Source organism: Kwoniella pini, chromosome 7 (assembly GCF_000512605.2).
Source record: "Kwoniella pini CBS 10737 chromosome 7, complete sequence".
Classification (NCBI taxonomy): domain Eukaryota; kingdom Fungi; phylum Basidiomycota; class Tremellomycetes; order Tremellales; family Cryptococcaceae; genus Kwoniella; species Kwoniella pini.
In genome coordinates, this window is record NC_091722.1 from 1,138,923 (window position 1) to 1,165,004 (window position 26,082).

General features: G+C 40.8%; 10 protein-coding genes across 10 annotated transcripts; 6 read left to right on the forward strand and 4 right to left on the reverse strand.

Annotated features, from left to right (window-relative positions):
• Positions 1-278: 278 nt before the first annotated feature.
• Positions 279-1,764, forward strand: I206_105562 (methionyl-tRNA formyltransferase; the record flags this gene model as incomplete). Its single annotated transcript, XM_019155281.1, has 6 exons — positions 279-507; positions 572-661; positions 724-1,070; positions 1,133-1,234; positions 1,298-1,429; positions 1,486-1,764. 6 exons carry the CDS (start codon positions 279-281, stop codon positions 1,762-1,764), a joined length of 1,179 nt encoding a protein of 392 aa, XP_019011435.1.
• A 333-nt stretch (positions 1,765-2,097) lies between these two features.
• On the reverse strand, positions 2,098-2,722 carry I206_105563 (uncharacterized protein; the record flags this gene model as incomplete). The annotated part of the gene is made up of 2 exons (XM_019155280.1): positions 2,098-2,338; positions 2,391-2,722. 2 exons carry the CDS (start codon positions 2,720-2,722, stop codon positions 2,098-2,100), a joined length of 573 nt encoding a protein of 190 aa, XP_019011434.1.
• Positions 2,723-3,007: 285 nt separating this feature from the next.
• On the reverse strand, positions 3,008-6,674 carry I206_105564 (uncharacterized protein; the record flags this gene model as incomplete). Its single annotated transcript, XM_070203147.1, has 22 exons — positions 3,008-3,034; positions 3,092-3,259; positions 3,325-3,405; positions 3,457-3,504; positions 3,558-3,693; positions 3,751-3,831; positions 3,904-4,021; positions 4,072-4,110; positions 4,162-4,298; positions 4,350-4,565; positions 4,618-4,862; positions 4,916-5,065; positions 5,111-5,210; positions 5,269-5,327; positions 5,380-5,461; positions 5,518-5,654; positions 5,709-5,823; positions 5,872-5,963; positions 6,035-6,296; positions 6,352-6,444; positions 6,494-6,507; positions 6,567-6,674. 22 exons carry the CDS (start codon positions 6,672-6,674, stop codon positions 3,008-3,010), a joined length of 2,508 nt encoding a protein of 835 aa, XP_070059248.1.
• Positions 6,675-7,098: 424 nt separating this feature from the next.
• Positions 7,099-11,913, forward strand: I206_105565 (uncharacterized protein; the record flags this gene model as incomplete). The annotated part of the gene is made up of 14 exons (XM_019155278.1): positions 7,099-7,710; positions 7,760-7,936; positions 7,986-8,070; positions 8,124-8,560; positions 8,618-8,894; positions 8,945-9,222; positions 9,271-9,467; positions 9,525-10,263; positions 10,320-10,441; positions 10,502-10,640; positions 10,694-10,992; positions 11,056-11,155; positions 11,216-11,413; positions 11,488-11,913. The coding sequence occupies 14 exons, from the start codon at positions 7,099-7,101 to the stop codon at positions 11,911-11,913; spliced, it is 4,086 nt and encodes a 1,361-aa protein (XP_019011432.1).
• A 266-nt stretch (positions 11,914-12,179) lies between these two features.
• On the reverse strand, positions 12,180-13,268 carry I206_105566 (uncharacterized protein; the record flags this gene model as incomplete). The annotated part of the gene is made up of 9 exons (XM_019155277.2): positions 12,180-12,201; positions 12,265-12,359; positions 12,437-12,507; positions 12,571-12,611; positions 12,674-12,746; positions 12,821-12,951; positions 13,010-13,027; positions 13,106-13,174; positions 13,243-13,268. The coding sequence occupies 9 exons, from the start codon at positions 13,266-13,268 to the stop codon at positions 12,180-12,182; spliced, it is 546 nt and encodes a 181-aa protein (XP_019011431.2).
• Positions 13,269-13,735: 467 nt separating this feature from the next.
• Positions 13,736-15,054, forward strand: I206_105567 (uncharacterized protein; the record flags this gene model as incomplete). Its single annotated transcript, XM_019155276.1, has 4 exons — positions 13,736-13,963; positions 14,082-14,190; positions 14,246-14,929; positions 15,005-15,054. The coding sequence occupies 4 exons, from the start codon at positions 13,736-13,738 to the stop codon at positions 15,052-15,054; spliced, it is 1,071 nt and encodes a 356-aa protein (XP_019011430.1).
• Positions 15,055-15,628: 574 nt separating this feature from the next.
• I206_105568 (uncharacterized protein) lies at positions 15,629-19,274 on the reverse strand (the record flags this gene model as incomplete). Its single annotated transcript, XM_019155275.1, has 6 exons — positions 15,629-16,043; positions 16,103-17,135; positions 17,194-17,569; positions 17,626-18,724; positions 18,875-18,996; positions 19,182-19,274. The coding sequence occupies 6 exons, from the start codon at positions 19,272-19,274 to the stop codon at positions 15,629-15,631; spliced, it is 3,138 nt and encodes a 1,045-aa protein (XP_019011429.1).
• Positions 19,275-20,603: 1,329 nt separating this feature from the next.
• I206_105569 (uncharacterized protein) lies at positions 20,604-21,112 on the forward strand (the record flags this gene model as incomplete). Its single annotated transcript, XM_019155274.1, has 2 exons — positions 20,604-20,649; positions 20,703-21,112. The coding sequence occupies 2 exons, from the start codon at positions 20,604-20,606 to the stop codon at positions 21,110-21,112; spliced, it is 456 nt and encodes a 151-aa protein (XP_019011428.1).
• A 255-nt stretch (positions 21,113-21,367) lies between these two features.
• Positions 21,368-23,780, forward strand: I206_105570 (uncharacterized protein; the record flags this gene model as incomplete). The annotated part of the gene is made up of 4 exons (XM_019155273.1): positions 21,368-21,571; positions 21,628-21,837; positions 21,895-22,960; positions 23,014-23,780. The coding sequence occupies 4 exons, from the start codon at positions 21,368-21,370 to the stop codon at positions 23,778-23,780; spliced, it is 2,247 nt and encodes a 748-aa protein (XP_019011427.1).
• A 481-nt stretch (positions 23,781-24,261) lies between these two features.
• On the forward strand, positions 24,262-26,045 carry I206_105571 (TIGR01456 family HAD hydrolase; the record flags this gene model as incomplete). Its single annotated transcript, XM_019155272.1, has 9 exons — positions 24,262-24,331; positions 24,392-24,438; positions 24,506-24,597; positions 24,667-24,754; positions 24,830-24,951; positions 25,036-25,138; positions 25,213-25,415; positions 25,551-25,745; positions 25,847-26,045. The coding sequence occupies 9 exons, from the start codon at positions 24,262-24,264 to the stop codon at positions 26,043-26,045; spliced, it is 1,119 nt and encodes a 372-aa protein (XP_019011426.1).
• Between the last annotated feature and the right edge of the window lie 37 nt (positions 26,046-26,082).

Here is a 26,082-nt window from a genome sequence, read left to right on the forward strand (position 1 = left end):
CTTGTATTGAAAAGCTGGAACCGATAGAGGAGATGAGATGTCGGGGAGAACAACAAAATTCAAAAGTGATTATTTGAGATGGACGGATGCAAGATGACAAGTTATGATTTATGATTGTGAATACTTCTCGTAAAAATGGTGCCTGATAGAAAGATCCCCTTATGTTTTATCGCAAACAACTGCAATTAATTCTTAAATATCAGTTTAAGTTTGGACGTGTCAATCCAGCTTACCTCTTTACAAGTTGCATATTTTAAGATCATTTCCTCGATGCATAGATGACTATCATCTCTCTGGGCAGGTGTATAGGCAGTCCAGCGCCTTGTCGAAGAAGAATTCTCAAGCAATATATCAGGACTTTAAGGCAATCAATACGAATCGGTGATAAAGTCAAAGGGTTCTCTTCTACCGCTCGGATCGATAAAACTTTCGATAAATTCAAAGTATTATTCTGTGGCTCAGATGAATTCTCTGTAGCGAGTCTGAAAGCCGTATATGAGGCTAGAGGTGAGTATACATGAACGTCTATTGATTCGGTGTGAACGCAAGCTCATTACTACGTTCCCATTAGATTTATGGGAATCTATCGATGTTGTAGTTCCGCCTGAGAAAGAAATTGGTCGAGGAGGCAAACAACATAAATCATTAGACAAGTATATACGTGAGTCTCATCCTCCTTCTCATTGGTATATATGTTACTAAACTGTATCTAATGTGATATAGCCGCCTTGAAACAATATGCCGATCATCATGCATTACCTACTCACAGCGTACCTTCAGAAGGGATCAAATCATGGACACCACCTGCACCTTTTGATTCTATAAATGACTCTCACATATTGTTAACAGCTTCATTTGGTCATATAATACCAAGTCGACTTTTAAAACTTTTCCCAGAAAATCATAAATTAAACGTTCATCCTTCTTTATTACCTAAATATAGAGGTGCAGCTCCTATACAATGGACAATTGCGAATGGTGATATTAAAACTGGAGTTAGCGTACAAAAATTAGTAAAATATAGTAAAGGTGTAGATGCTGGGGAGATATTAGGCTCAATTGGAAATATCGTACATCCTTTTTCTTGTCCGATTAACAATAAATTTTCAAAGCTGATAACACTTCATTTTAGCCTGTGCCAAAAGATGCGACTTATAATTCCTTTTTACCGCAATTATCCAATGTGGGCGGTGATTTACTCGTTGATGTACTTAGACAATTAAGAGATGGAACGGTAGGTCTTTCGAACAAAATTCAGATTCGAGTTCATTCGAATCATAGCTGATATTGTATTTAGGCTAAATCTACTCCTCAAGATGAGGGACAAATCACATATGCTCCTAAAATCACACACGAGATAGCTCGAATAAGATGGGATGAACAAAGTGCCGAAGACATAGATAGATTACATAGAGGTATACAACATCAAGTTCGTTCTATCATTTAGATATTCTCTTTAAATGAGCTAATGTTAATTGTTGCTAGGTAACACTTTGGACACCGGTTTTATCAACTACAGCTCATTTCATTTCACTCAAACCTCTTAATCCTTCTGAGTACCCGTCCAATCTTTCAAATGAAGTTGGTATAGCATATTTGGAGAAATATGGTAAAAATCGTAGACTATTCGTTTCTTGTGCTCAAGGAAGTTGGTTGGAAGTATTGGAAATTCAAATGGCTGGAAAAAAGGTTTTAGAAATTAAGGAATGGTGGAATGGATTACCAAAAGATGTGAGAGATAGTGGAAAAATTAAATTATCCTAACTTCGTAAGAAAGTATCTCAACTTTAAAAATGCTGTATTATGGACCCGTGTAAATCTGTAAGAAGAATATGTATCGCATACGTCGCTACAATATTTCGTATTCCCCTGAGTTTTGATTTCACTTAATCAACTAATGACATTAATGAAGCTCTATTATATTTGGCTTGTATTATTTCGAAGAAGGAATAATCATTGGTCAACGTCGTCTTGATCCTCGTGACATCATGACACAGACTGTCCTCTTTCATTCATTCATCCCGATTGGTATCCCAGGTCGGCTCGTATAAGTCCAAGATATAAGGCGAGACGTAGCGGTCTGTCAACATGAACAAATTAACATTCATAATACGATACCCATGAAGAATTGCCGAATGTAATCTTACTTTTCTTACAAGGTAGAGTATTCAGCGTCCAATTCGATGTTCTCTTGGCTTGTCTGACGAGAGGTGTGATTGAATTGCTGAGCGAGCTGGCAAGGTTTTGATTTTCTGCATCAGATATTCCCGTCTCTTTGGAGGTACCTTGCTTTTCGGGGGTCTGTAATGGTGAACAACTGTACTTTCTCTTAATTCTCCTAGAGTACAAAATTCAGTGATTCGAATCGTCTGTATATAATATCTACCCACAAATCGTCAATTTTGGTTTCGGTTAATCTCTTAGCCATACTGTCAAGATTAACACTTGTCCCTTTAACAAGTAATCTTTTGATTGATGGATCTTCATACAATACGGTCGCGATGGCAGACTGTGTATTTGCGATTTCGTGTAGGTCAGAAGTGAAAGGATCAAGTATGTGAATTTTATAAGCCAATTGTGCTATATTTATACTTTCACCTTTCACTAACAACCTCTTGATCTGTGTATCATCGTATAACATGTCTTCTATTTCGGTTATTGTTACTATGACAGTACTTGGAGAAGGCAGTGAAGTGCTTCGAGGATTCGTTGGAGTGGTCATTGTTGAACTTCGTAGGGTTTGCAGCCCAGGGAGAAAGAAAAGTAAATCAGGTTGAGGAAAGAAGGAATGGCAGAAGATGACAAGAATGAAAAGGAAGGAGAAGGCATAAGGAAGATATCAAGTGGCGGGTCAATGTACATTCGAGCACACACAAGGTCAGTGCGTAACAATCAGTAGACTATCCATCAATTCACAGGTATCACGTGTACTTGAGAGATATCGTACAGAACTTAGTCATGACTATGCATTGAAGTCGTTACAATCAGCTGCTACAGCAGCATGTCGCTACCTAGCAAAAGTAGCTTCATCTTGCTATCATCGCCATACCTATCAGCTCATCTTTCTCGGCTTCAACAAACCATAACTCACCATTCGCCTTTGACGACCTAGCCAACTATTTGCGATCGGTTTGGGGACTTTCCTCAATCCAGCTGAATTTAAATGCTCTTTGATAGTTCGTTGACCCAAATCGTGCCATGCAGAAAGCATTAATCTCTGTTCAAGCTTATACCTATTTTCAATCGCTGCTGAGTTTTGCTATAACCCGGGATACAACCGTATCAGCTTATCTGCTTTGGGAGTTTGGACATCAGTTGACGTACTCTAGCTCTGAGAAGATCTTCTTTTAGCCTTGTTATTTGTAATTGATATGATTTTGACGCTTCGGCGAAATTACCAAATTCCTGCGAGAGATATATTAACTTAGTTCTCCGCGTATAACAGGAGCCACGTACGATATTAGCATGATCTTCTCTAAACATCTTATCTTGTTGCTTAATGAACTACAAATTCCATCAGCTTGTCATCTCAGAAGCAACATAATATTGCAGCTAACCGATTTCGCTTTTTGTAACCTCTCATCCAGAGTTTTGACCTGTCCTGACAAATCTGAATTCTGCGATGATAACGATAAGAATTGCTGTTGAGTATCTTGCGGAAGACCCTTTGACGCAAACGATGCTCGCAGATCCCTGACATCATACTCAGCTTCCAATCGGTGATGGGGTTTCGCTGTAAGCTAAACTTACCCGAATTCTTTCTCCTTCTCTAGCTCTCTTTCTTTTGTCTCGATACCGGCTGACTGAAGATCGATTTTCTCCAATAGCAGTCTGCGGGGTGTCATCGTCAGCTCAGTTGCGTGTATCAGCCTTGGAAAGGAGCAACTGAACGGAGCGACTGACCTCTTGATATCCTCAAGATGCTGATGGTCTTTCTCCTTCAACGAAAGTATCTGTTCCTTCAGGTTGATGATCTCGTCCTCCAGCTTGATTGTATCTTTTTGTACGGTCTCTCGGAGGGCTATACGATTGTCAGCTACGTCATGAAGGACGGCGGATAGCACAGCTTACAAGACAGTATCGCTTTCTGATCTTTATCCACTAAGCTCACTAATCCAGTCATAAGCTGTCAATCTCGGAGAAGCCGAAGGGAAAGCTTACAATCAGTCTTAGCGATGCTTAAATCTCGCTCCACGCCTTCACGAGCAACGTCAAGAGCTTCTTTTTGCTTGAGCAGCTCATCTCGCTCTTCGATGATATCATTCAATTGCTCTCGGAGTGCCGAAGCAGTTTGCGAACTAAGTCAGAAGGTCAGCTGAAGGATTGGTATCACGGGTCAGCTGAATTACCTGTCCCCACCATATCCTGATCGAATTCGTTCCATTGTAGCTTGTAATCTGAGTAGAGATCGATGCTCTTGTAGATATTCCGCTTTATATCGATCTCTTGATTTGTTGGCATCGGCTAAAAGCGTTTCCAGCACAAGCAATCGATTGCTGTCACCAGGACCACCGGACTGTAGCTCGGTAAGCTCGCGTTGAAGAGCGCGTATCTTGAGCCGAAGGCTACAGTTGACATCAGCGACCGCTTTTGCTTGATTGGAGGGAATCGACTTACTCAGTCTTTGTGTCAGCCTTACCCTCCCCGTCTTCAGCAAGTATGCCAAGCTCATCATCCAATGTTGACTTTTCCCCAATCACCGATGACCTTGAACCTTGCCGCTTGAGAGCTGGCGCGCCAAGCTCAATCTCTTTGAGCCTCGTTTCTTGCGCTTCAAGTGTTGATTGATCTCTCTCGTACTCTCTGGACACATCATCTAGTTCAGCTCGTGTGAGCTCGAGCTGGTGATTGAGCTCAGCAATCTAGACACGATCTCAGATTATCTCATACACGCAGTCCTAGTAAATAGACTGACCATTGTAGCTTGTTCTCCTGATGCTTTCTCGAGAGTCTCGATCTGAGTCTTGTAGCTATCAATCAATCCTTTGGATGATCCAGCTTTCTTGATGTCGACCTCCAGGGATGTAATCGTATTGACAAGCTGAGCATTCTCTTCCTCCACGTTCTGTACAGAAGTAAGCTATATGACTTTACCATACTGCAAGCTTACCCGCAGCTCCCGTCTCAATCCAGCTGATTCTTCCAACTTCTTCTTGTATTTTTCGATCACATTTTCAGACTTCTTCAACCGGTCAGCAGCATGTCGATATCTAATGGAGAGTGTTCAGCAATCCGTTTCTATTTGGGAATTAAGATGATTTTACACACTCATCCATTTGATCACGCAATTTGATAGCCTCAGCAGCCTGATGTTTCAATTCTTCCACCTGTAGGGATGGTAAGCGTAATTGATGCGCATGTTGTTCACTTCAAGCTTACCGTCCTCGTTAATTCCGATACGAGATTAGTCTGTTTCTCAAGTGCGCTCTCGGAATGAGCTAAATCCTCCTCTGCTCTCCCTCTGAAAACAAATCAGCTACATCAGCTTGAAAGTGGGTCGGTTTCAGCTATGCTTACAGGTCTGTACGTAGTCGATCCAGTTCAGCAGTAGCAGCAGTCTGGCTAGTCCGTAATCCGGCTGCAGATCCGTTTGAATCTGTCCTGGCAGCGGCCAATCGCTCCAGGGCATCCTCTCTTTCTCCCTTGACTTCTTGCTATTTTGCTCATCAGCCAAATCACTATTACTTCGGAATACATGAATGACTGACTAGGTTGGTAGTCAGTGTTTCGACCTGCTCTAACAACTTCCCGCATCGAGATTTGAGTTCATCGTTGTCTTGTAGTAGCTTGTCTCGCTCCTGCCGTAGACCCGATAGCGGTGGTCTGCAAATGGTCAGCTGATTCTACCAACTGAACGGAGAGACAGCTTACGACAAATCGGTGGGTTGCTTTATTGGGGAGGTTCCAAAAGGGGATTTTAGCTCTTCTTCCCCTCTTTCCTCTTGAGGTAGCGTAGCCATCACCTTCATTCATTTCAGCCGTGTACCAACTTTTTGAGAGTCGAAAACGGCAGCCATCGCCTGATAGCACATACCTCCTCGATACTTTTCATGAGTTCTGCCATATAACTCTCCCTCAAGCCCTGTATCTTCGCTATCACCTTCTCGTTTCCCGGCGCCCATACTCCTACGGCTAAGCATAATCTACAGATTTGGACTAATCCTTTTGATCCTTCTGAAGTAGATGGAGCTTTGGCGATAGTGGAAAAAGGAGGTTCAGGTAAGGTTGATAAAGATAAATTCGCCGCATGTGGTGGTGGAAGTGGAAATGATAAAAGAAGTCGATATAAGCGTTTCCTATTCAAATTTATTAGCCGTATATTATATACGCTGAGGAGTACTGAGAGCTTGCAAGGTGTTCATTCGGAGTACCCAATTTTCGCTAGACCCAGAAGCAGTCTGGGTCGGAGTTCGATTAGAGATATTTTTGAAATGAGTTGAATCGCTATGATAAAGTCAGCTAGTAAAACAGAACATGGTCGGGCAAAGCTCACATCGAAGCCAAGACCTAGGTCCTGTAGTATTAGCTTTTCATTCACAGAAAATCTGACAAGCTGTCTTGCTCACCTCCATCAGGGCTTTGCCATCTGACAAGTCCTTGAAAGCTGTGACTTGCTTCGACAGCTTGAATGTATTAAAATATGCCACGAGGGCAGCTTGCTCAGCTCTTGACATCGTACCAGCTATTCTATCGCAGTATCTTGTACTGCTCTTAGTTGATATATCCACTTTACTATTAAGAACAATAATTCAAAAGGTCATCTGTATGATCTGTTATGGTTGTGTTATTGTTCATAATTCTATCTCGAGGAGTGTGCGGGGCCAGGCTGGTCTAGTATAGTGGAGGTAGACTGTTTACGTAAAGCAAATCTATATCACGTGTTATGTGATTCGGAGTTGAGCAGGACGCGTTTGATCTTGGCTTGAGGTTGAAACATTACTCGTACAAAATCATAATCATGATCAAAAACGATATTCCTCGTATTGATTCATCATTCATATACCCATGATCCATCAAACAGGTCTCGCTCTCTTATCATTGCTTCTTGGTGCTGTTCTGTGCTTCTCTTGATACTTGCCTCTACCTTGTAGAGTCACAATGACTACCTCCACCCCATTCCGAAATAAATCCCGACCACGCACCGACGAAAATCATCATGCTCAGAATCGCTATTCCCCTTCAAAACGTCAAAAGTTATTGACTTCTTCTAAACAAGGAAACGTGATCAAAGATGAGCCGCCGAAGGATGAGAATGCCTTTATGAATGAACTTTTAGCTGGGATAGATGCATCGATGTTCAATGACTCCCAATCATCACCAATCAAAGCGATATCTCAGCTGACCTCGCAAGATCTGGGCTCCCCACGAAAGAAGCAAGAGCCAAAGAGGAAACACCACAAAGTTAAATTGGAACCTTTATCACCCGTAAAGAAGCTCTCCACATCCCCAAGGAAAAAGAAATTACTCAAATCGCCTTCAAGACCGAAAAATGCATTTGCACCTACACTGATAAACCCCGTGAAAATCGAGTTGGACAAGCCTGTAGTAAAGAGAAATGCTGATCTCAAGCAAGAAAGTATCACTCTTGTGGACTTGTCATACAAGCAAGAGGAAGGTATCAAGCCGAACTTGGAAGACGGAGATCTGTATACCTTTGACTTTGATCTGAATGACATGTCCGCTTTCGATGAAGACCTACTCGATCCTAAAGTGAGTCATCTTTTGTTAGGATACACTACTCTACTGACAGTATCGCTAGACTCGATACCCTATGCAAAATCCCCCTCGACCTCCTCCGCCTTCTGGATACACTTCCACCCCATGGGCCCGATGTATTGTTAACGCCGTCTGCACGGGAGTGAGATTTACTAATGGCGTTATACCGATTTTGGAGGATATTGAAAGGGATGAAACTGGTGGTACATCATTTGGAAAGGTATGTGCCATTCCTGTACCAAGTGATCATAGTGCTGATATGGTATCAGACACTGATCGTCACTATCGCAAAGACGGAAGCTAAGAGAGTCGTACATCTCAAAGATCAATGGTCAAACCTGCATATCAAGAAGAGTGCGTTCACCTCCACAGCATTCCGATATATACCGAAGCTGACTTGTCTGCAGATGACATCGTCAACATCATCTCGCCTGTGATACTTGACCAACCTTTCACAAGACCAATCACGCTAACTCTGAAGGATCCTTCCTCATTTCTCATCCATCACCCCGATCTCATGTTGACAATGACCTCGGTATCCAATGCTATGCCATGTCCTCGAAAACCAATCTTGCAGACTCTTATCAAAGCCTCTGGTCCACCTTCAAAACCAATCTTATACGGTACTTTGCTACATAGCTTGCTACAAGGTGCTTTAGCGGAACAATCTTTTGATGCCGATAGCACCTTCAATAGAATAGACAGCGAGCTGAAAAAGGAAGAAAGACGGATGGAGATATGGAGCACTGGTATGGGTATTATGGATGTCAGAGAAGAGATTGGTATGAGGGCCGGAAAAGGATTTGAGGTTTTCGGTAATAGATGGATTGGTGATGAACCTAATGTGAGTCAGCTAAATTGATTCGATCAGTGATACTTGACACTGAAATGTGGAATTTAGGGGGAAGGAGAACTGCATACTGCGCCTGGAGAAAACCCTAGCTTACTAGCTATCAACGGTCTTCATGAAGTGGAAGAGGATATCTGGTCACCCAAGTGGGGGTTAAAGGGTAAAGTTGACGCTTCGGTACAAGCTAAGATCATACGGGATCCATCTAAACGAGATGAAGCGGAAGAATACGTCGCCCCTTTGGAGATCAAAACTGGTCGCTCAGTTGGCGTAATGGCTCATAGAGCTCAGACGATGCTTTATACTCTTCTGATGGAAGACAGATACGGTATGTCTGAATGTGCTCTTTCACTGACGCGGAGCTGATTTGAGTCCTAGGTGTACCTGTTCCGGCTGGACTACTATATTACTCTCAGCTGGATTCGATTCTGCGGGTCGAAGCGAAACAAAACGAAATTCGAGCCCTGATCATAGCGAGGAATGAACTGGCAGATTGGTTGTCTATCAAGCGACGAATTCCTAAGCCTATAAGTCCAGCGGATACAGACGTGACTGGAATTGAAGATGTCGAAGAACCGTTTCTGCCTCCTTCGATCGATAACGCAAGGGAATGTCAATCTTGTTATGCTGTTGATGCGTGCATGCTCTATCGAAAGGTGAGTGTGCTTTACAGAACTGCGACCATGTAGCTGACTAGTACATAGACGATCGACAACGATCCGCCCAATGAAGAAGAACCTATAGCCGAGCTGTTTCAAGAAAAGACGGGTCATATGAGCCAGAAAGACATCGAATTCTACAAAAAGTGGGATACCCTTTTGACCGTAGAGGAGCAAGATATTGGCAGATACAGAAGTCAGCTCTGGACCATGACTGCGAAGGAACGGGAAAAGACAGGAAGGTGAGTGAAATCTGCTGCTTGAGTCTATAGCACCGCTGATCTCCGCTTGCGTTGTAGATGTTTTGGCGATATGATCATTTCAAAATATTCCAATGATGTTGGGAAGTCACTAGCGAAAATTCATCGACACGCATATACGTTTGTAAGAGCCCCACACGCCGGTACACAAATAGCCAATACCTCTTTGCTTTCCGGACACATTGCCAAAGGTGATCCAGTCTCATTGTCAATCGAACCTGATTTGCTTTGTCTCTCAAGAGGATTCGTCCTTGACCTCACAGCAGAAAGTATTACCATTGGAGTCACGTATATCATTGATGTAGAGGCCTTATTGAAACGTACAGGCCAACATCATGCTTTATCAGAAGGAGAAGGAAAAGTCGTATTCAGGATAGATAAAGATGAAATGGCAAGTGGAATGATGCGTATGAGGAACAATCTAGCATCCTTGTTTTACGCTAAAAATCGGGATGAGTTACGAAGGAGGTTGATTGTTGGTTTGGAAGAACCGGAATTTGAACCTTCTTGGAGACCTACAGAGAAAGAATTACCAACTCATTTAAACGAAGATCAAATCAAGGCTATGAAAAAAGTTATGACTGCTAGAGAATATGCTTTGATACTTGGTATGCCAGGAACAGGTAAAACCACTACAATAGCGGAAATCATTAAAGCTTTAGTCAAAAGAGGGAAGACAATCTTACTTACTAGTTATACACACTCGGCAGTGGATACGATTTTGATGAAATTGGTTAATGAAGAATTCGGTATTCTTAGATTGGGTAATATTGATAAAGTAAGCTTTGATGACATATTCTTTGGATCTGAAGCTTGTCTTAACATGTAAGATAGGTCCACCCAGATGTACAACATCTTACGCTAGAAGCGATGGAACAATCTACAAATATGGAACAACTTGATAAGAGACTAATGGGTCCTCCAGTCGTGGCTGCTACCTGTTTGGCAATCGATCAGTGAGTGATTACGCTGCAGCGTATCAATCGGAGTGCTTCGAAGCTGATGTGACGCTGTAGTCCGCTGTTCTTCAAGCGAAAATTCGATTATTGTATAGTTGACGAAGCTTCACAAATCACTTTACCTACTTGCCTTGGACCATTGAGAATGGCGGAAAAGTTTGTCCTTGTTGGAGATCATTTCCAACTACCGCCAATCGTGAGTGCTGTCACCAATTCTTACATTGATGTCACAACTGAATGTTGATGTAGGTACGGCACCCGGAAGCTAGACGAGGGGGCCTCGATATTTCGCTATTCAAACTGCTTTCATCTGCTCATCCTTCCTCGGTGGCTGAACTTAGCATGCAATATCGAATGAACGAAGACATAATGCTTTTATCGAATAAACTGGTTTATGAAGGGAAATTGAACTGTGGTAATCAAGAGATTGCCCAAAGGGGGCTGACTCTGAGATATCGAAAGGAATGTCAAAAGATTTTCGATACTTCGAAAGATTCTGAGACTAATCACCCGCAGGGATGTTGGGTTCAAAGACTCGTGGATGAAAGGTGAGCTCCCGCATACGTTAAGTTCAAACTCGTTAGCAGAGCTAAAATCCTTACCTCTGATAGTGCCAAGTGTATCTTTGTGGATACTGACGGGTTGCCAGCTCGTGATTCGCGAATTGGTGATTTGGTTCAAAATGAAGTAGAAGCGAAACTTGTACAACAGGTAAGTGTTCCCTCTTGAGCCAGGTTGAGCTTTGAGCGGATTCTTACAATAGTGATATAGCTCGCTACAGCTTTGACGAATTCCGGACTTTCACAAGAAGATCTAGCGATAATCACCCCGTATAGACAACAAATCAAATTGATCTCTTCTTTGCTCAAACCTTTACCCAGAGTTGAAATCCTAACAGCGGACAAATCTCAAGGAAGGGATAAAGATTGTATTTTGATTTCACTGGTTAGGTCAAATGAAAATGGTAATGTAAGTTAGATTATTTGATAAATCAACTTTCGAGTATAAGGTATTGAGAATTAATTTACGTTGTTGAAAAACAGATTGGTGATTTATTGAAAGATTGGAGAAGAATAAATGTTTCATTCACTAGAGCGAAGAAGAAATTAATCATATTTGGTTCAGCTACTACTTTATCTCGAGACCCTTTATTGAAGGACTTTTTAGAGTTGATGGATAGTAAGAAATGGATTGTTAAATTAAATAAAGGTGATGAAATTTTACATCAAGTTAACCCAAATATCAAGCAGAATCATCACCAATCTGTTGTTAAGTTACAATCTGGGGAAGATGCCAAAATACTATCTGAGCAAATCCATACCAAGGCTAAAAAATCTAATGTAATTGAAGAGGAGGATCTATTTGTAAAATCCAACATCAATAGTAGAAATCGAAAGAAGGTAATAAGAGCAGGAAGTGAAGTTTTGATCAAAGGTGCATTTGGAAAGGAGATTTTGGTGAGTTCGTGATGTATCGAAATGAAATTTGTCACACAGAAATTTAGCTGATAAATCGTATCTAACGTTGACAGGGTATGGATTGATCTTATTTCCTAATATTGCCTACACCAATTGTTATCTTGCAAATTCACCTGCCATTTTAAGTTGTATCTTAGTATTCGGATCATTGTAACGTATTGCCCTGCTTCAATTTTATTCCTTGTATAGCAATCTATAACATGCATTAATCTACATAATATACATACAATCAAGCAATGCGGATAATTTCCCAATTTTTATATGAAAGAAGCACCACCACTGTTGATTTCGTCAGTTCATCAGCTATTTGCCTCTCTTAAAAGCTGAAAGAGGTGAACTTACTCTGGTAATCTTTCGATTTGATATCTCCTCTTTACAACGTACATTAATGGTACACCTGGTACTTTTCTAATTCTACGTCTAAGATCTCTATCACACTAAAAAAATCATAATTTATTTCAATCATTTAGCTTAAATATCTATTAGCATCAATAAAATTGAAAATTCAACTGACAGTAGCTACTATATAACACTTATGTACCGTTACTCGATTTACTAAACAATCATCTGCATATGTACCTGAATCTAATTTGACATAAAATTATCAGATGGGCCAATTTTTCAAATAAACCAGAAAGACAAACTTACGATCACAATGTAATCTTTCAAATCGAGGATCTTTCGCTATCCTAAAAACCAAAGATAGTTCATTAATCACCATACGTCAATCAAAAATGTATTTATAAATTACCTTAACGCTAATCTGTATTTTGGTCCTAATTTTTCCAATTCCGCCAAAACACAATCCGTTATTGTCGGTATACCTAAATCCGAACAAATCGTATTCAATTCACGTCCTTCTTTAAAGTTTAAAAATAACGATATGGATTGGACTAACATTTAGCCATAAGACAATCCATCATACCTTGTACTAATTCAATCTTATTTTGAATTGAGAAATTGATAAAATTAGTATCTACTAGAATCCTATATGGCGGTCCTAAATCGCTATTATGTGATAAGAACAATCTAAGGAAATTTTATAAGATTCAGCATATATTCTTATCATTTGCCATGTATGACTCACGATGATGATACTTGTGCACTGTCAAATAGAAATAGGGCATATGTCAACTCGAAATTAGTTCCTTCTGAATTGATATCAAGGATGAATAAAACTCACACTGCTTTCTTCTCTTCTACTGCTTTTTCCTTTTCAGCTTTCTTAGCTGCTTTTTCGACGTTTTCCTTCCTAAATCACGGAGATATATTCAGCAAAGTTGAAGTTTGAAACTCGCAATATGTATGAGCTATACATACAATCTCGGATCAGAAGGTTTTATCATTCGCTTTACAGCTGCGAATTTTCGTGTAATTTTTGCTTTTCCCTAATAGTCCGTAATCATTTTAAGCTGAACTTCACTCATCTATATAACTACGTTTTAGCTCACCATTTTGACGATATGGTTGATATTTGTTGAGTTTACGTGCGATGAGATTCTGATGATTAGCGATTTGCAATAACAATGATGAGTGTGGGTAGTCCTTCTCAACTTTCTGATCAGCGGCAAAACATCAATAACCTTATCCCAAGTCACGTGAGCTCAATTTAGGCTGGTTACGTAATGAGCAAGGAATAACAAGAAAAAAGGAGGAAAAACCTCCACTTTCACCAATCACACAAACATGACTATCATTTACACCGTAGAGAAACATCCTCAATGATAAATATCATCTTGAAACTCCAACAATTTTTACTCAACTCGGTGTATCTTGGAAGTTTGAATCATCTCAAGGAGTGAATACCGATAAAATGTCAGCCGCTTCACCAACACCATCAAATATGCCACCACCTCCAGCAAATTTGAAAAGATCAAGAGCTTCTGGAGCAGGTCCTTCAGCTTCACAAGGATCTACAGGAGCAAGGACAAAAAGGCGTAAACCTGAACCAGGATCTGATGAAGGTGATTTACCTACTAAGAAGGGTACAGGTAAAGGGAAAGAAGAGGAAACTGTGGATCCTACAGAAGTGAAAACTAAAGTGAGTCATGCATCTTGAGTAAAATCTCTTTATGGAATTTATCGAGATCAAGGTAGTATTTGACGAGACAGGTTACTGTAGTAGTAGAGTAAGGCTAATTAGATTAATAATTCCGCAGATTGACTTTAATGATCTTCCGGTTGAGACACTGTATAAATATTTGGAATATCACGATTTATTACCGAGATGGGATGTATCCCCTTGGTCTGAGGAACCTTGTACACCACGTACGTCAAGCTGTCTTGAATGTATCGCCAATAGCTGACAATATGAGCACTACAGCAAATCAATTGTATACACTATCTTCTACAGCTCCTATCATACCTCCTCCAAGCACAATTGCTCCGCAGGTTCAATTACAGGAACCATCTCAAATCGAAGACGCATCCCATGTTATACATACCGATACCGCCTTACCTCAAACCTCAGCTCAGTATCCTAATCCAGAAAATACAGTCAATGTAGGAATTACAAGTCAATCAAGTGAGAACCATGGGCTGAATCAACCAATGAATACACATGACGATCCTTTACCACAATTACCACCTACATCATCTGATCAGATTCCATCCGTAAATGAAATATCAAATAAACAAATTGATCAAACAATTCTTTCCGAAAATCCAGAGGCCAACCCTGTTGAACCTAAAGTGATTAACAATGCTCCTGAAATTAAAAATGGAGAAGAGGAAGAAGAAGAAGAAGAAGTGGTATTAGATAATTTTGAACCTCCAACAACTAGATCAAAAACTTTACCAATTCGACGTCAAACTTCACCTGAAATTTTAATAAATGAATCAATACCTCAAATTAAGAGGGGTGTTATAACTTTAAGTGATGTAAGAGCTGCAAAAGAAGTTTTAGCTGAAAAAGCAAATAATCATTGGATGAAAGGTTTAGGTGGAGGTCAAAATAAAGAAGGTGAAACTATTGTTCATTTTTTATATAAAATGAAAGTTGGTCAAGGTGAGTTCATAATATTTCATTCTAAAACAATTTTTTAGGAATAAAGAAGAATCTAATTTTTTTTTGTGGGTTCAGGTCGTTTATTAAGAGTTTATAATCCTGCGCCTGCAAATCAATCTTCATAATACCTCATTCAAATGACAATTAAACATTATTCGCAAAAGTGTATTGTATCTTCTCGATGAGGAAGGAATAAGAGTTGTATTGAAATGAAGGACATCTTTTAATAAAATCAATTTATGAAGAGTGAAGATGACATTTATCTTGGTCTTGGTCTTTTACAAATGCTTGGTCTTTTTTTATCTTGCGTATTTTGAAATCTGTGTTTCTATTTGCAGTTTCACATCTTCACATATTTAATCAGTGTCACAATTAGATATAATCAATTTATTCTTGATATGGAATGTATAATTATATTACTTCCAATTGCAAATCACGCAGCAACCCGAAACAAATTAATGATGAATCTTGTCAATCGTCGTTACAGAGACAGAGTGATAATCACATAACGTGTACATTGCATAATACCATTTATCAAATCACAGACTGATTATCTTTTATAGGTTTTTTGTTATTTTATTTTAATGATACTAATGAACGTCAAGATACTGCACAACTATATAATAATCATACAAACTAGAGCAACTTCCACATGTACAACTGACTTCACCTCACCCTTCTCTTACATACTCATACTGATCAAAGCTCATCAGCAGTCAACTCATCTTCAGTTCCTTCAACAATTTCAAATCCATCATCGTCGTCCTCATCTTCATCGATCACAGTAGGAGCTCGGGAAGATGTGGAAGTGGTCTCAGTTGCTACACCCTCAATATCGATCAAACTTCCATCGTCTGATTCTGAATCGAGTGAGACCACACTTTCACCTTCATTGTCACCTTCTTCAGCGGTGTATACTTCCGAGTTGGTTTCTCCGACAATCGAAGGTGGGCTCGATAGAGAAGAAGACAATTGGTTAACCAAGTTTTTCTCTTCGGCAGCCTCTTCATCCCGTAGAGGAGGAGTTGGTATGATGACAGAAGAGTCCGAAGAAGGCATGATCACGGCCGATGAGCCCAAAGAATCAACTTTGGGTAAATCTTCTACAGTAAATCTATACGCATCATTGTCAGCTGAAACTCCTCATACACTGAAGATAGATTTGAAACATACCTGAGTCTGAGGGGTTGGCCATAAGCGACGCCCTGTTCATCTTCAAATCGCCAGAATTCAACGACCTCAATGCCCCTTTCGATCTCTTCGGGGACCTTCAATCCTTCGATGGTAACTTCCAATTCTTCTCCATCTTTTATAGCCTCTTTAGTAAATTCAACGACTTGGTTTGAGGCTGGTCCGAGTATTCCGTCGGATTTGAGGTGGAGCTTGACTTTACCAAACTTGTATTCGGATCCAGATGCGAAATTCTTGGTCTTCCAAGTTTTGGTGAACTCGGCTCCTGGTGGCAAGGTACATCCGGGAGGGATAGTAAGATGTCTCACCCACGAGAGGATGTCAAGGGGTGTGACTGGTTCTTTTGGTGTGGCTGTACCGCTGACACTCCTTGATTCGCCCTCTCTGCCCGCAGGCGGAGCAGAAGCTGACTCTTGAATTATCGTAGTAACTGCTTTGGCCAGGCCGAGAAGGGCAGGAGCCGGTCCGGCCACGGAAGAAGTAAGGGTTCGAACTTTAGCAGTGTCGGTGGTCGCAAGAGGTTCAACCTTATTGTCGGGAGTCAAAGGCTCTGACAAATTGCCCACTGATTCTTGAGCGTCGTAGAGGTTTCGAGAGACAAATCCACCAGGGATACGTTGCGATGTCTCTTCAAGAGCATGGAGATTGTTTACTGATGTTTCCGCGGCAGCAGAAGTGACATGCTCACGTCTGTTGAACCTTTCGGGACTTTCATGTTGTCTCCAACATCCTGCTCGTCTAGGACCGAAAGCATCTCCGTTGACTCTTCTTTCATGGTTGTGACCTCTTCTACCGTGTCCATGTCTGTGACCATGTGATTGAGAGGCCTCAGTCTCGGGCAATGGTTCGAAAGACGAAGAGAAATTTAACTTGAGAGGTAATTTCATCTTGAGCATTGGATGGTCAACTGGATGCACTCGAAGGGGGGACGACTCGCACGCTTCGCATAAGTCGTAATCTGGGCAGGATGGGTGCATGCACTTGTATCTAGACCCCCGGATGTATCCGTTGCAACCTATGAGAGATGATCAGCTAATTCCTGTGTGTAATGTGCAAGGTAAAGGAAATCTCACCATCGCAGACAACATGAGGATGGTGCACGTTGTCACTCGCTTCTACTGAAGAATTCGTAACATAATCGCTTGACTTGTGGAGCTTGACAAATGAATGCCCGGGATGAGTCTCGGTTATTGTCGCAGCGCAGCTGTTACAGCTGTCCCAATCAGGACAGTTGAGACATTTCCATCTGACGCCTTTGATAGCGAGACTGCACAGGTCACAAGTAGCGGGGTGTCGGACCGTTTCTTCAGCTTGGCCTTCCGGGTTGAGCTTGATTCGTTCAGTCAAATCTCGATGAAGCATGGCCTTGAATGTGTGAGCAGACGGATGCAAGTCTGACGAGTGCAAAAGAGGAAGACATGATCCGCAAAGATCGTAGTCAGGACATTGCTACAAAACACTTGTCAGCTTCGTGATGGTGCGTCCGCGGTCTACTGACAACTGACCTCGCACTTGTATCGAACACCCCTAATGCCCTCTTCACACCCATCACACCAGATTCGTCGATGTCTAAATCCACCTTTGCCCAGATGAGCAGAACGGGTATCGGATTTCTTCTCTTCCTCGTGGGTCTGAATTTGTGCATCGGCTTGTGGCTGGGAGTTGTTCTGGACAAAAGCGCCTGGGATAGGTCGTTCAGTCTCGCTCGTGGCTTCATGAGTCGCGACTCGTGGCGAGCCTTCAAAGGTATTTGCGAGCTGGTTGGACAGATTCACAAGGAACGTATCGAGCATGGATTTGATTTCTCTTGCAGGCAACAATTCAGCCGGAACAGGCGGGTTGAGAGCGTCGCTAACCCTATCGAAGAGGTTTCGGACGCCTCTATCGCCTGGGACGCCATGGTGATGGGGTGGACTGGCACCGAATCCACCATAAGACCCATTGGGCATACGGGGAGGCGGGGGAGGGGGAGGTGCAAATCGAGGGTGGAAATTGGGTGGATGTCTGAACCCTCTTCTTCCTCCATGTCCAGGGAACCCTCGGTGTCGAGGGCCGTGAGGTGGAATGAGATGATCGAGAGGCGGGAAAAGTTGACTTTCCGCGTTGAAGTCGTTCCCGGCTTTCCATGCTGCAAGTTCATCTTCGGTTTGTTGAGCTCTGCCAACTTCTTCTCGTTCTTCAAACTCCGCGTAGTCTCTGAGGGACTGAGACGAGTAGCCGTCAGATAAGGAAGATCCATTGAGCTGATCATTCATCCTGGTGAATTCAGCTTGACAATCAAGTAATTCATCTTGCAAATGTTTGACAGATGCCTTCTTATCGATTACTCGATCATTCCAGAAAGTTACCCCAGTTTGATCGTTATCCTTCTTGCAGGATTCGAGTTTGTCTTCGAGCGCGGTGAGGAGTGAAACTCGCTTAGCGAGATCCTCTTCGATGGTGGAGATGTGGATGGCCAAGTCGCCAGCAGATGTGAGCAGGCTATTGGCTCGATGATATCCGTGTATAGCATTCAATCTCGGGTCAGAAGCAAGAAGTACGGTAAAAACCAGTGCTGGAGATGGCAATCCACTGTGAGTGAATGGAGCTTGAGCGGCTTCATATCTGTTGCAGAAACGTATCATGGCAAGCGAAAGGAGGTAAACAGAGTGAAGACAGACGGGTACGAAGGCAGCACATACAGGACGTCAGCTTCCTTTCCATTGGTATGTCACGATCTAGCAAATAACTAGGACACGTGCAGCAATAACTCACTCGGCAGCATCGCAGACGTGTTTCTTGAACATTATTCTAGCCTCTTGAGCATCGTCCGGAAACAACAAAACGTTCACCCAATAAGGGTGAGCAGTGGATGGAAGATTGAAAATGCTTCGAATCTATGAGTATGACGTAGGGGAAACATATACGTGAGAGGTCGAGGAGGATTAGCATGAGAGGAAAGAAGATGTTAGGGAAAGTCAGCATGATATTCCAGCAACACAGCCACGGACATATCCGAAGGATTTCCCCTTGCTTCGCCTGATCTGTTTTAAGCCTGGTGATGGGAGTATAACGGACATACCTTCTGTTGAACTTCCGTGTACGGGGGAAACTTCGATCTATCAAAATTGAGACGTCTAGTCTCATCTTTTAGAGTAGCCTTGATGACGAACATGATGTCGAAGTCAAGTGTTCTTGTGTGGGTGGCGATATCGCCTTTCTGGTGGGACTTGAGATAGATTTGACAAAATACGCTGGTAAGGTTCGTTTGAGAGGAGGAGTATCAATGATGCGCAGGTCTAAGATTGTTAGTATGACGGTAGCCAATGGTCGATGATGTTGACAATGATAAAAGGTGAATGAAGGATAAGGATAAGGATGAGAAAGGATTGCTTCAATTGAATTGCGTTATCTGGTTATCTATTAATTGATATGGTGAGCTTGCGCGTCTACCATTCGAGGTTTAGTCAGGAGATACCGTTTCGGGTAAATCCGTAGCCGGTCAACCGTTGCACGTGGTATTTCATTGTCGTGGCGCAAATGGCTGCCCCAGCAGCTATGCTTCTTTGCTGTTTTACTCGATCCCAATGCGATCAAGAAGAAAGAACGTGGCATTCGAAGCAGTTCCTATGATAGATGGACATCATGATCAGCTCTCATCTTAACTTCCTTCATCCCTCATGTCAGTGTTCAGACCTCTGCCAAAGGTTGAGTATGTAGGTCAAATGGTCCTTTGGTACGAGATATACGGGATATGATCGTAATCCATTGGCTGTGATATCTTGCAGAAGATGGTGGAACGCTTATCATATACTTCGGACTCAAAGTACATGTGACGAAATAATAGAGGAATACTGCGACATCGACATTTTGACCTGGTAACGGCGCAGTGACACCGCCACTTTGATTTGGGGGAAAGGATCTTTGAGCAGAACTTATAGATCTGTTCCTAAATCGTGCTATCATACTCTGAAGCGAATGGATGATGATATCTGTTCTAGCTAGCTTACCTCAAAGGCCACAAGAATGAGTGACCTTTTTTCTGCTTAGATCAAATTGAGATACAACACAACAATCCGCAGTCTCATTAGCTTATGAAGTAGGAATTCACGCGGAATATTCCGATCACATCAGCTAGCGTTTCAGATTGATCTTAGATTAGTAGATAGACTGATCCAAGCGAGGGTTATAGGCTTGAATGCATATAGCTTGATCAGGAATGAAGTTGCCGGCCTTTCTGCTAGGGAAGCAAAAATCTAGACTGCGAGTATGATGATATGCGATGCGTGCCAGGAGTCACTGCGAGTGAAAGTAAATTGAAAAAGAGGTCATGCACAGACGTGTCGCAGGAGTGCTATCGCAGTGAACGCTATGCTAGACAGTACCAGGATCATCAATCATACAACGTATATATACTTCTGGAAACATTTGGAGGGAAAATTGAACTTTCATTACCTTTCCAGCTTGTAACATTTCTCTTAACCACAGATACACCTTGATCAATATGAGAACTTTCACTGCTTTTACCATTTTGGCTTTCGTAGCATCAGGTAAGCTACCCCTACATTAAATGCTACAAAGTAGCTCACACATAGCATTCTAGCGTACGCTGCTCCTGCCTTCGAGTCATCCATAACCTCTACACCCACTATCACGGAAGCACTTCCTACAGACGCGCTTTCAGAAAGTCTTTCAGACTTGCCTATACCTACCGGAACATCTGGAAACGGTACAATGAGTCCTTCTGGCAATTTCACAGGCTCTCCAGATCACAAATTTGGTCATTATGGTAATTTCACCGGATCTGAGGGTAATTTCACTGCACCTCCAGGTAACTTCACTGGTCCTGATAATTCATCTTCTCCTTCCATGGATGACGTACCGACTGGCGTTCCGACCGATATCCCAACGGGTGCATTCACAGCTCCTATCTCTTTTGAGACTGGAGCAATCGATTCAGAGAGTGTAGCTGTTCCTTCTGCATCTGCATCTGATGTCGAAGAAACCGATTAAACTGCGCTTTCATGTAGAGTGCTAGTAGATTTTGAATCGGAAAAGGACAATTGTAGTACAAGCTTATGTAGAAATGAGATATTATGTAATCCCCTCATCTAGTTGGATATAGGTTGTAGTCGGGTATCTATAAACCGCAATGCAACAAGTATCATCCCTCATCATATTCTCAATCTCCCTTCATCATAACAGTCTATAATATATATATATACATATACCTTGCTTCAACACAGCTTGTGAAATCCAGTCGAAAGAATGGCTGATTCTCCAACGTCTACTGCCCATGATCCAGTGCAGAACAGCGCTCCTCTTCCATCTGAAAGCACACCTTTCACCTTTAGTTGTAAATGCTTTAACTTGAAAGTGAATGGGCGTATAGCGAATAAGGACGAAAGGAAAATTTCAAAATCTAGTAAAGATAGAATCAAGGTCTATCTTCCTGTAGGAGCAGAAGTAGTGGTGCGTCTTCAAAAAGGTGTACGCGGTTATTTGAGCTGACTCCTGTTTCGATTCAGAGGTTGAATGGGTACGTTACCTATGATCAGGATGATTTTAAGCAGCCAATGAACAATGATGTGGAAGAAGATGGGGATGATACTCTTGGACCATCCTGGAGGACATGCTGGCTGTGTGATACGAAATGCTACGAGGCTACCGGCAAGTCCAGGAAAGATGGAGCCGCAGATGAGGAATGGGTCACAGTGAAACTCGGGGATGGCATACTGGTGAGCTCCTGGTACCATCCTGTATAGACACCAGGACTTGGCTAATAGAGACTTCAGTTTGGAGACGATATGCACAACCTCAGTCAAGAGCTTCTAACTTTCTCAAAATTACGTTTAGCTTTCTCCAAAACACATAGCAATTTCGGAAAACCACCCAATAATCATGAACCCACACCATATCCCCTACCTAATCAAACATCTGATCCCTCACGTCTTATACCCCCACCTCACGACCCTTTCTTCCTTCCACCACCATTTATACCTAATAATGCTCATCTTCGAGATTTATGCGATCACGCGGGCGACCATCTCAAACAAGCACATAAGAAATTAGAGGATGAAGTGAAAAGATATATCTCCTCAAAGGCACAAGAAATGCGGGATTTAGAGGAAAAAGTAAGAGGAGAAGTTGAAATGTTATGGATCAAGTACAAAGATGGACCAGGTAAAGGTGAAGTGGAAGCGTCAGAAAGAGCAAGAAGTTCAAGTGTATCAAGATCAGGAAGTATAAGTAGACCCATATCAAAGGATCGTGCATCTCCCCTTGATCAACCTAATCAAAGCAAAAATCCCTTACCCAAAGCTGTTTCGGCTATTTCTCCTCCTTCCAACGCCCCTGGCTCTTCTCTACTAGCTCAATCCCTCTCAGCAAACACATTTTACGCTCCACAACCAATCAACAATGCATCTGCATCTGTCAAAGATGAGATCAATAAAACCCTCGACGAAGTGGCTAGCACATACGATAAGCGAGACGATAGTCGTGCAGTGGCTATGAGCTACGTGTTGAGTAGTTTGTCGGATCACATGGGCGGATCGACAAGCGGTACTGCCGGTATTGTTCAGAGTAAGAGAAGAAGTAGCTCATCAAAGCCTGAAGGGGAACCTGTCGCGGACAAAGACAGCTGGATAGATGAAGAACGAGTCACTCTTAGAGGGTTATCGGGGAAGTCGAACAACATGAGCGCACTGGTTGAAGAGGATGGAGAAAGTAGTACGCCGAGACCGAAGGCTGTCAAGGAGCTACAAGGGGAAAAGGTCAAAGGAAAAGGTAAAGTAACATTTGAGGAGCCTGAAGTGGGAAGTCCGCAGAAGGTAGAGGAGCTACAGGACGACACGGAGGGTAGGTTCTTTTTTGAATTATCGGCAGGCCCTCACTGATGCCTCGCACTATAGATACTGTATTTGATATGGAGATGGATGACCATAAAGATTCCAAACCTGTAGAAGAAGATTCATCTCCAGCCGAAAAACTCGCACAATTACCCATTTCTCGAACGCGAAACATCGTTGAAGCCAATTTATCTCGAACATTCGCAGCTGATGCACCATCTCATCGAGCAGCATGGAAGAAGATTGAAGAAAATGGATCTATGTACGCTACTCTGCGTCGCGGGTCCAGCTCATCAGACGATGATGTAGTAGTTGAAGATGAAAGTCAAATATCAAAATTAGCAATGTCTATGCCTATGGCTATCCATTTACCTAAATCCAAGATCAAACAGGAAAAAATTAGCGAATTAGAAAGGAAAACTTCATTATCTGATAAACATGGTATACTTGTACCTCCTTTATTGAAAGCGATGCGACAAAGAGGCATATCACAAGAAGGAAATTCATTAGGTCTCGGATTGGGTATACCGGCTACTACAACAGGTGTTAGAGGAAGATCATTGGGTAAAGATGGAAATACGATTATTTCCAGAACAGCATCAGTATCTAGAGAAAGAGAACAACTTCAATCTTATCAGAATGATCCTGGTGCTTTATACGAATCTTTAGGTGATGATGATGATGATGGTGAAGAGGAGGAAAATGGAAATGATGAGGAAGAAGGAACTTTGAGGGATAAGAAAGGGTTTATACCCCCTCATGTCCTTGCTAGAAAGAATGACAAAGAGCAATTACCCAATGTAGGATGGAGAAGCATGGTTCAAAGTTGAGATCAAGGGTGGAGGAACTGGGGTACATAATGAAGCTTTCGATTAATGGTAAAGTGAAATGAAGATAAGTGAAGTATAAATCAAACATCAAGTCAAAGTTGTAAAATAGCAGACAAACATACAAATCATGTGCTCATATATAAATCAAGCACAGTCTGAATGAATCTATGAAATATTTCTATCATGATTCATGTTTCCCATGCATACTGTTTTTTGATTTCACTTGGGGGAAGTATCTCTTCTCAGTATTATGCAAAATTATATTACATTTTCAAATCCCCGTTGGCATTCGTTTGAAGTGATAACGAGATTGTGCCTGATTGTTGGTTGTTCATGACGCGGTTGCTGTTGAGGAATAAGAAATCAACATTGAAATATCATGGCATGTCGATTCAATTTGATTTAATTAATAAGTACTTCCTGCATCTCTCGTGTACTCATCAAGTTGATCAGACTGAGTACTAGGAAAACTCAATCTGAGATGTTAAGATCTGCTTGGAGTATACGACAATTGGTAGTTAATCGAACGATCGGTCAAAGAGGATTACATGGTTAGTATATCTTTTTGAAATATGGTTAATTTGAATTATGTTAATGAAGATGAAAAATAGCCACCACAACTCCTTTTCCGAATAAGCTAGCATTCGCTTTTGATATTGTACGTTTTCATTGATAGATATATATTCAGCCGTAAATCGAGCTTAGACGTTATATTTGATATATAGGACGGAGTACTTAAACAAGGACATCATAATGTTTTACCTCAAGCTAAAAGGGTTTTAGAATTATTATCAGGATCAGATGGAAGATTACCCAAGTGAGAAAATTGATTTCAATGGTAATCATTATTGAAATTTATGAAATACTCTTTTAATCGTTTAAATAGGCCAATACCTTTTCTGTTAATTACTAATGGAGGTGGTGTACCTGATGAAGAAAGACGAGCTATATTATCTGAAGAATTAGGTGTAGAGGTAAATTTATAAAACAAGTGAAATGAAATGAAATTATGAAATACTAATGATATTTGGATTTTGATGGAATATTAGTTAACAGAAAATCAATTAGTTCAAAGTCATACACCTATTAAAGAATATGTAGAGAAATATAAAAATAAACCTGTTTTAATAATTGGTGGAAAAGGTGAAAGTTGTAGAAGAGTTGCTGAATCGTAAGTAAACTCATGAATTGTAAAAAGAATTGAATATAATTTTTTTTTTTGAAAATCTTAATTAACGTATATATTGATTTAAAGATACGGATTAAAATATCCTTATATACCTCAAGATATTATTGCTTGGAAACCTTCTATATGGGATAGAACTGAATTAACTAATGAAGAAAAAAGTTTTGTAAAAGTAAGTATTTGATTTTTTCAAACTTGTAATGTCTTAAATATGTTTAAGCCAATTCGTTATTTTTTCCCTTATAGACAACAGATTTTTCAAAAATTTCTTTTGCAGCTGCATTAGTTATGCATGATACACATGATTGGGGAAGAGATATTACACTTATATTAGATTTATTATCTTCTAATAAAGGTATATTTGGAACAAGGAAAAAAGGATATGATAAATCAAATTTTAAAGGGGATGTAGAATTAATATTTAGTAATGCTGATGTTGAATGGAGATCGTAAGTTAAAACTTTTTGTTATCATCCCATTTAGATTTTGATTTGATTTAAAAAAGAGGGAAAAAAATAAAATAAAAAAATGATGAAAGCTGAATAATAATATTTTTTTTTTAATTTTTTTTTTTGAATAATTAGTGATTGGCCAATACCTAGATTAGGTCAAGGTGCATTTAGATTATCAATTGAAAATATTTATAAATCTATAACAGGTTTAAATTTACCTTTTATTCAATTTGGTAAACCATTTAAATCAACATATGATTTTTCTGAATTAATGTTACGTAGATATTTAAAACAAGTAAATAGAAATTCAAATGGTGAATTAAATGTGTAAGTTGGATTCTTTTTTTTTTTTGCTTTACTTTCATTTTCTATTTTTGAGTTTTAAATAAGATTGATATATATCTAATACTTATTATTATTTTCCACAGTTATATGGTAGGAGATAATCCACTTTCTGATATTGATGGTGCAAATAGACATGGATGGTCTTCAATATTAGTTAGAACAGGTGTTTTTAATGATAATAATGGTGAATTACCAAGTCATAAACCTACTATAATTTCAGATGATGTTGAAAAAGGTGTAGAATGGGCTATACAAGAAGAGATAAGAAAGGGAAATTATTAAAAGGAAAAGTAATATTTTTAAAGGATTTTTTCCTAAA